At 43.3% G+C, this 9,485-nt stretch overlaps 1 protein-coding gene across 1 annotated transcript; it reads right to left on the bottom strand.

The window, feature by feature from the left end:
- Nucleotides 1-2,529: 2,529 nt before the first annotated feature.
- Nucleotides 2,530-6,046, bottom strand: tmem256 (transmembrane protein 256). The gene is made up of 4 exons (XM_084344930.1): nucleotides 5,901-6,046; nucleotides 5,130-5,167; nucleotides 3,929-4,009; nucleotides 2,530-3,171 (listed from the first exon to the last, which is right to left on the bottom strand). The coding sequence occupies exons 1-4, from the start codon at nucleotides 5,980-5,982 to the stop codon at nucleotides 3,028-3,030; spliced, it is 345 nt and encodes a 114-aa protein (XP_084201056.1). The 5' UTR covers nucleotides 5,983-6,046; the 3' UTR covers nucleotides 2,530-3,027.
- Between the last annotated feature and the right edge of the window lie 3,439 nt (nucleotides 6,047-9,485).

The following is a 9,485-nucleotide window of genomic DNA, read 5'->3' as shown; positions in this document are numbered from 1 at the left end:
ATGAGGTCAACATCAAGTAGGCACATTACTTTAAAGGTACTGTAAACCGAGCAGTAGAAAAATATGAAAAGAAAAGACAAGTGCTATTCATCTACATAGAGAGAGGAATGAATAGCTTTGTCTGAATATGCTGAGAAGTAATGGTAAAAGAGATACAGGCAGACACAAATGTCTCCCTGTATCTCACTTCCCATTTCTCCCTCTCTCATGTGCTCACACATTAACTGTGGTCTGCCAGAGCAGAACATTATGATCTTGTTGGATTTTAGCACAGAGGTGCTGTGCTGGCAGCAACAGCATCCACACATCTGAACGTCGTCACAGGACAGAAATAAAAAAAGCCCTGAAATAGGACTGCTGTGTGAAATTGGTCAAAATGTGTAGCTCACGTCTTGTCAGAAAATCACAAGACTATCCCCTCGAGTATTCAACACCTTGTTGAAAATGTGATGATGATAGCGCGTCGAATATACATCCGACGGTGAGGAACACCCTATTACTTTGAGTCAGGTGTCTTCTGTAAATTTAAAGTTGTGAGTCAGAGATATGTGACTGGGTGTCGTAGCTTTCCGAGCTGTGTGATTGCTTGGGCCTGGAACAGCAGAATGCTTCCCAATAGCTACTTAATTCTAATGAGGGTTTTATGAGTCGTGATCAAGAGCTCATTGGCAACGTGTTCGGTCAATAGCGCCTTCTCGTCTGAGCAGAGCCTCGGCTTATGTGCCGACCCCAGCAAATTGACCCGGAGATTTATACAGCTATTTTCTAAAGGTCCCCATTCGTGGGCCTACAGTCAGGAAGGCGAATTAGTGTTTCAATGGATTTCACTTTCAATTTGAATGCCGAGTGGTTGGAACACGGCCCCGGCAAAGGGGAGGCCGTGGGTAATGAACTCTTTTGTGTTCTGCCACTTAGAGGATCAAATGCTTGAGGCTGTGAAGACACTCAGCGCTGCAAGAGAGATGATTTCACTTCAGCAGCCATAGGTAGTGTATCCTATAGGTTTATCCCCCCTTTGCTGAAAACCACACACCGAGGACACCTGATCAACTGGCATTGGCGTTACTTGTCGTATCCACGCAGGATGGATGGGTCCAGATACAAGTACATGCACCCAAGTCAGCACTGAAGGTATGCATGCATGGGTAGTACAAACTTCCTTCTGTCCACATATGGTAACTACAATGGAGGGAACAAAAATAAGCAATAATATACTCAATATAAACCTTACTTATAGTGTACAGTAGGCCTATATGATCAGAGAAATACAACATCTGAACAATATAGCCACTAGGTGCTAGGAGGGCTAGTAGGGGTTATACTGTAACCTGCACAAACCTCAATCTGATTAAGGGTCAGTGAGTCAGACGGTTCAGATAATATATTCAACATCACTGCACTTCATCTACTTCTTGGAATTCCAGAGGAATGGCTGGTTAAAAAGGGGGAAGCATTTAAGTCATTTTGCTTACAATGGGGGATGGCGCCCACTACAATCCCCTCAAATCGCCTACTGATTATAGCCAACTGTGACCTTCAGCACGCTAAAATGCCAACGATGCAAACACGCCAATGTTAAGCAGTTGTACAGTTTACCATCTTCATCACTTTAGTTAAGAGTGTTAGCATGCTAACATTTGCTAATTAGCACATAAAGATGCAGTATGTAAGAATTTTTGTTGAAAACATTCAAAATAACTAAAATCAACTAAATGTGAAGAAGTAGCAGTTTTGACATTATGATGTCTATGTATTTTATAACAGGGATATCTACTTAAGTTAGCATGCTAACCAGGTCGTCTCAGCCCATCCAAAGCTCCTGTGCTAGCGATGACGAACACCAATACTCTCCCGGTCCCAGAGCTCTCAGTTTGCTAGCTGCAGGGCTAACTGAGCTAACTAGCTAACAGCAGCTACAGCTAGCAGCTGTAAGCAGTTACTCTGGTAATATGCTTCCCCTTATTTGTTTCAAGTATGAATTTGACAGGTGGACAATTCTTACATATTGAACCTTTATCAAGTATCTAGTCAAAAATTAAACTGTCAGACCACTTAATGAATATTTTAGCAATATTTAATGGCCATCCATAAAGTAGTTATAGATATTATGTGTGTTTCCCATTACTGGAAGATTATTGTTGATGTATTTACATGTAATTGGTACTTTAATGTTTTAGCTGGTTAATTAGAGCCTTGTTCTACACTGTTGGCCACAGAAGAATTAATCATCTGAATCTTTACAAATTGATCATGTTTTGTCAGAAAAATGCTCATATGTAATGCAACTACTGTCAAGTAAATGTGGTGGAGTAGCCTACCTGCAATTAACTCCTGCATACTGAGTAGCTTGTCAGAAAAAAGTTTCTTTTATGTGCATTTAAAACTTCAGGAGTTGATGCAAATATGAAGCTTCATAGTTAAGATTTGGTCTTGACCTTGCAGAAGAATAGCTAGATGGAGCTGTTCAAAAAGTGCACTTGGCAATCACTTGGAGAGGTAAACATGTGAAGAAATGACAGAACCCAACAATGTGTAAGAAAATGTATTTATTTCATTTGAATCCCTTCATATCCTGTATTTACTGCAGTAGGGGAAAATGAAGTAAAAATAAAGAAACATGATATACTGTTGTATTATTCACACTCACAAACCTATGGATAACAATGGACATTTCTTTTAGCTCATTAGTGATTTTCTTTCCCAGTACAACATTGCTATGTCATTGAAAATGTCACCTCAACAAATCATGCATGCATGACTCACTTCCTTATACATTTTGACTCTAAACAAAACAGTCCAAGGGCACCAGTCAGACACACACAGCAACGGTAGAAAACTGATAATCCTGTCGTGACCTTATCTCCTGCCGACACCCACAGCCCAGGACAGGGAGCGGTCAGATGTGTGACATAACTCAGCACTTCAACCCTCTCAGCCAACACTCAGAGCTCTCCAGCTCATCCGTTAACAGTCTGACAGTTTAGTGTCACGTTGGTGCCCTGTGGATGAGCTGTGAACTGTTACAGTTCAGAGAACGATGGCTAGCCAGCCAACGATCATGGCCATGCCCCCCATGGGTGCCACCTTGCGCAGGCCAGGGTCCCCTGTCAGGGCCTGGTGGTACAGGGAGCCACAGAACATCCCCATGCCTGCTATCAGGAGGGTACCAGCCTGTACAGAGGGGAGACACAAGAAACACTTTTATTCTGTGTTTTTAATCAGTCTGAACTGAAGTAGGGCTGCATCTAACAACCTCATCCTCAGTACATTTGGTCAAGTTTGCATTCATACTAGAGCAGAGCCTGGAGGTTTTAACCTCTTAAAATCACTTTCAGCTTCTAATTCGACTTCTCTGCTCTCCCCATAACTAGTTTTCACTCTGTGTTTTGTTTTGTTCTACCAGAAAATAATATCTATTTCTTCAAATTCAAAATTAGCTGAGCTACTCTGCAATCTTTGCACGTATCCCCCGGCTACTGCAGCAGTGTCCCGAGTTAGATCACTGGAGTCCTCTCCAAAAGTCCCTACTAGATGTGACATCCAAGAGCTCCTGATTGAATTGGCCACCACATACTGTATATGACAGCTAATCTGGCAAGCGTCTCCTTTCATAGAGTTTGCTGGTTTTCAATTAGATATTTTTTGATGATTTTTTAAAAAGCTTTTACGCTGCAAAAAAACTTGGCAGTGTAAGTTTTGCATATGTCAGAAATTCTATTAGTCATGATCTGATAAGGACACACAAGCTGCTCCACTGCCAGCTTTTACCCACAGGTGTGTCCAAACTCTAACCCCTGTAACTGTGGACTGACTAAAGGAATACTGATGTTCTCAGTAAGGACAGACTGACACTGTCACACAACTTCAATTTTAAAGAACACTGAAGTGCATCCAGCTCTGAGAGTTGGTATTAGGCTTCTATACTCACCACAGCAGGTTTGCTACAGTGGGCAGCACCCAGCAGGGCCAGGCTGTGGTAGAAATGGTACTTGTTGGCAGTCTCAAATAGCTGGAGAGGCAGACACACACAGAGACAGAGAGAGCTTTCAGAAACAATCTTCATTTTAGTGAAGCTGAGATTTTCTGGAAAAGTTTGGAGAGGGTTAGATCTGTACAGTGTGAATGGACTACAAAATGTCATTGAATGGGTTACTACCGTATGCATCTATCACATCTCTTTCATCAGTCAAGCACAAGGGACTGAAAAATGCCTCCAAATCCGGTGTAACTGTAGTGCTATTTATCCATCTAGATTGTTCAGGTGTGAGCTGACGAGTTTTGGAGAAATCGGTCGTATCACTGCACAGAAGGAAACGTGCATCTACTATCAGACGAGTGGGGTTCATGCTTGCGAGTACAGGACATTACCGGCATCCTCAGCTGAGCTGTAACACTTTCTAGCTTAGTTAGCTTGCCTGTCGTCCTTGAGTAGACGCACGCTTCCTTCTGTGCAGTGATATGGTTGGTGAGTGCAGTCTTGAATAACCTAGTGGAGGGCTGCAGTGGTATACCGGTTTCAAGGTATACCATGGTATGAAAATCCTATCTAAGGAATTTTACCTTATTAGTGTTATTAAAGTATGTATTTCAGGTTTTTCTATCAAGTTTCATGTCCGTCAGGATAAAATATGTTGTGAAATTACAGTTTCCATTCCATTAAGGGTCATTGTAAGAGAAAAATAATGATAATTGTGTTATACAGTGATATTTTCGGAGATGGCAATAGTACCATTGCAACCCTAAATGGGTCATGATTTCTGGAAAGAGACATTACTGATGATATTTTTTTATTTTTTTTTACAATTTAAGCACCACAAGCCAAGTGCAATCTAGTTCCATTAACCTGGAGAGAAGGCAGACATCCATATCCACGGCTGATATCTCCAAAATTCAGCAGTTCACACCAAAACAATCTAGATGAATAAATAGCATGTAGAGCAAGAGGAAAAGAGGAAGTGTGTGGGGTTTTTTTTTGCATACTTTGAGGAAAAACAGAACGCTACAGTACCTCTAAAACCAATCTAAAAACTGCATAATTAAGATCATGTTCTCCAACAAGATTACTGAAGCAGAAGACAACAGTGATCAAGTTAAAAGTGATGATGAACTTTAACATCACAGTTACGTACCACTCTCTGGTAGTCATCAGGGTCGCTGTTTTTGAACCCTGAAACAAGAAACATGGAGCATCAAAAATGTGACAATGTACATGACAAAGACTTACAATAATAAATGGCAATCAACAGATGTCCCTTTAAGGTTCCCTTGAGCTCCCAACACACTATTATAGTGATCAAGTCTTCATGGATCATAAACTCATTAATGCCATGGAGCTGTGTGTCGCTGTATGCTTGTGAGCACTGGCAGCAGTGGTCCTTCTGCAGTCTCTCATGTTGTCAGCCATGGTGCAGTATCAGTATCAGGCTACTCAAGATAGATAAGACAGCAGGGTCTGTGCAGCCTTAGCATGAGTTAATTTTAATGTTTTTAAAGCAACGTTAGCCTGCCAAAGCGACAATCTATGGGAGTTCCCTTTTCATTCAGTATACTCCAACTTGACCTGCTGCTTAAATAAGCCTCTTTCCACCATGACACACAGTGGAGGAGTCACCTTGATTACACAATTGTTTCATTTTACTAAAATAACGTGCTGCTAGGCGTGTCATTTGGATGCCGAATTCTCCTCTAGCCTATTAAACATTAGCAGCAGATATTCTTTATTCGTTTAACGTTATTCAGCTGCGTCCATAAGGAAGTCAACCTTAAATTGGCATCTTTCTTAACGGACGCTGGCGTAGTAGACGTTCACGTGACAGTCTTTCCGGACTGTATTTAACTATGTAGCCCAATGCAAAGACCCGTGCATGAGTGCGGGGTATTAGCTAATGTAGTGACCCTACCGTGAGCCCCGTATGCCCCGGCTGCCACCGCCGACGCCCCTGACAGGGCTGCTATCCTCCGGACAATAACAGAAGCGGTCATGTTGTTGTAGCTGCGTGTGTGTCCGACCAGCGGAAGACTGCCGGCGATGCTGCCTTCACTGTCCTTTTGTTAGCTCGTACTTGTAACCTCCGTAGTTATGGCATACATTCACTGCTTATTCATTATTATACAATTAGACTATTATGTAAACAACAAGTAAGCTTAAAGCAAAATAGCCTGCTACATATGCCAGTACACCTACAAATGATACAAAACAGTGATTAAAATAATATGACACATCACATTCCAGCTCCCTCACGTCCCACACGTCTCGCTTTTGTGGTACTGGCGCTAATTACGACACTCCTTCAGGTCCGTGAAGGCACCACCACCGGGAGACGCAGCTCCCCGACTGCCGAGCACATCCGTTGCTCGTTCGGAGGCTTGAGCCAAAATGGCGAATGGCGTGCTACAGTTTCAGCCCACGGGGCAAATTTCAGTACTCTGCCGAGCAGATCTGACACTGACATGACACTTCAGCGTGCACTGCGATGCCTTCAGGCGTCTCACTTAGGCTATGTATATGTGAGTGTAGGGATGTTACACTCCCACGGCTGGTCAGTTCTGACTTTCAGAGCACTTATGTAGGATTGCAGAAGACAGTGCAAGCAGGGCAAAAGTAAAAAAAAAAAAAGCACTTTATATTATTATTATTTTATTTAGTTTGAGTGTGAAATCTGGTGCCATTATCAGCTTGGAGGAGAGGAAAAAAGGGTTAGGGAAAGGATCAAGCTCACTTATCCTCTGACCCTCACTGCAAAAGAAAATCAAACACATTTTTATTTTTATTTTAATTTTTAATTTATTTTTTTCTACCTCTGCTTTGTTTAATACTTCACGTCTGAAATGCATTATTCATGCCAGGCCTGAATTATACTATTGTGCTGCTTTAGTATGAATAATTAATTTTCCTCACAGAGGGGTTGCTCGGCTTCAGAAGGGGGTTTGTGATGCCCTTTTTTTTTAGCATCACGGCGTGCACCGAATTGCCACATAACACTGAATGGCGGGCTCAGCCGTGCGTCGGGTGCATTAGTGTGCAGCACTGCAATTTGTCCATCGCTGCAATTTGGGAAACACTGGTGAATTCCTCTGCTTTGGTGAACTGCTCCTCATGTTTGATGTGTTTTCTGGCTGGCAGAGGTGTTGTGCTGCTGTTATCCCTCGATGGAAATGCACCAATCCCTGCAGAGAGCCCGCCAAAAGGGGGTGCTGTATTGCTTTCTCATCTGCCAAAGTTTGTCTAGAGAGGGAGTGTGTATGTGTGTGTGTGTGTGTGTGTGTGTGTGTGTGTGTGTGGAGGGGGCAGGGGGACTTCTTCCAATTATCATATTGAAATTACACAGGGTCACACTGCATTACCGGAGTGTCGCTAAACCACGGTTTCCGTCGAGCCTCGTCCTTAGCTGACTTTGACACAGCATTAACACAATGCATACAATTAACACATTTTAATGACCATGTAGCTAATTAAAAATAAGCCTTATGAGTCACAAGCCTTCGTCGTCAACTGTGAACTGAACCTGTGGCCAGCTTTTTGTGTTTGCGCGCGAGCTTCCAAGCCCGACCCGAGCCAATCTCTGTCTGATCTCATGCATGTGTGGACTCTAATTTGGCATGATTGGTTGCATGCAGAAGGATGCTTCCTTTACTCTGCACAGAATCCACTCACACACACACACACACACATAAACACAGGTCATTTTCACTCTGGCCCATGGCAGATGGGACAGCGAGGAACAACAATGAAGTATGGCTTTACATCTTGTTTTCACAGACAAGCAGCAAATTATCTCTAAGTCCCAGCAGCCGTGTGCTGTGAGGTTCCTCCAAGAGCCAACATCCATCTCACTTCAGTCAGCCCGCCTGTCCTGTCCTCTCTTCTCCAGCGACCGCTGCCAAACCTCGGCGTGTTTGAGCTGAAGCATGCGCATGTATGTGTCTGATCGGCTCAGATTGTTTGCCCTCGGCCTGTCTTGTCGTGATCGAGCCGCCGTCCGTGGAAAACGTTCGGCTCTCTACTTCTCTCAGTCGAGACAAGGGGAACATTAGCCGCTTTAAACAGGGAGCACTTCCTGCGAGGGGGAAGTGGTTGGGCTTGTCTCGCTACCTACACACTTACATGACAGTTGCTGATGCCTAACACGTTGTTCCATCCTGATGCAACCCTTTTGCAGGGGTATGACAAAGTAATGTTGCTTCCACGCTTTCCTTTTCTGCATTCAAACATAAGTGTATGCACACGTGGAGACTCACTTTTCTTTCTGCTTAATGTACTGCCGTGGGTTGTTTTGAAAATCCAATTTCCTATTCTTGTTAGCTATATTGTTAGGTGTGTCTGGTGGCGATGCATCTTCATTCTGCGAGGGAATTTAAATGCGTGGCAAATAAAGTGGAATGAGCTCGTCTCGTGGAAAGAAGAATAAAGATGATGCTTTGTTTTTACTTAGCAGGTAATGAGACAGAAGGAGACACCACAGCAAGAGCTCAAAGTTGTGATCGCTGAAAGGTGCAGTATGTAGGAACTGGCAACCTGTCGAATTCACAAATAAGCAGCAGCATATCACCGGAGCAACCACCAGCTGCCTGCGACTGTAGCTGCCACTAGCTAGTTAGCTCAGTTAGCAATGCGGCTAGTGGTCTGGGAGCATGGGGACCAGATGTGTGTTTACACCCCTAGCACAGGGCCTTGAGACCAGGACGGGCTGGGGTCTCATGATGTGAGGGGTCTACAGATTTGGTCTTCAGCCTCCTGAACTGCTCACAGTCTCATCTGGGCCGCCCCAATCATATCAAACACGGATAACAATTAACCAATGAGAGAGGCACCCCGAAGCAGCTGATGGTTCTGCCACGCAAAGGTAAACATTCTAGTCCTTAAAGGTGCTATATATGTAAGAATTGGCCACCTGTTGAATGTATGCAACAACAAATAGGGGCAGCATATCACCAAGGTGCTGTTGCTACCTGTATTCTATTCTGACTGTAGCTGCTGTTAGCTCAGTTAGCCGTGCAGCTAGTTGGATTACTGGGTGAGTCTTGTTTTAACACCACTGTCACAGGAGCTCTGGACAGCCAGAAAAAAGAAGTTTTCAGGCCTCGGGGTAGCTGGTTAGCGTGCTAACCTTAGTAGATGTGAACACAGCACGCACAGCACAACACAGTAGCCCTGCATAGATTTCATCAACATAACATCAAAATTGCCATTTCTCCAAACTCTGTTGATCATTTTAGTTTATTTTTGAACGTTTTAATCTAAAATTCTTACATATTGCATCTTTAAGGCTAACTTAGGCTAGCATGCTAATGTTGACAGAAACTTAAAATCTCATCTATAGTTCTCACTGAAGAATAGAAAAAAACATGTTGACTGCATCTTACTGCAGCAAGTTGTTGCACCATCTCCATTTTGTTTACGTCTGCTTCCCCATGAGATCAAGCAAGTCAAGGTCATGGGTAAGCCCAGCTACAGTCCAAGTCGCGTGTCCTAATTTCACCAAATT

This window comes from Pagrus pagrus, assembly GCF_965226575.1.
Source record: "Pagrus pagrus genome assembly, chromosome: 22".
In the NCBI taxonomy this organism is placed as follows: domain Eukaryota; kingdom Metazoa; phylum Chordata; class Actinopteri; order Spariformes; family Sparidae; genus Pagrus; species Pagrus pagrus.
This window is presented reverse-complemented; position numbering and strand designations above follow the sequence as displayed.

What these genes read in the sequence shown, in the direction of transcription:
- tmem256 (XM_084344930.1), bottom strand. Translation starts at nt 5,982, where the DNA reads ATGACCGCTTCTGTTATTGTCCGGAGGATAGCAGCCCTGTCAGGGGCG. An exon ending in CGGGGCATACGGGGCTCACG is followed by an intron (nt 5,168 to 5,900) that starts GTAGGGTCACTA and finishes TTCTTGTTTCAG; the next exon opens with GGTTCAAAAACAGCGACCCT. An exon ending in ACTGTAGCAAACCTGCTGTG is followed by an intron (nt 3,172 to 3,928) that starts GTGAGTATAGAA and finishes CCCTCTGTACAG; the next exon opens with GCTGGTACCCTCCTGATAGC.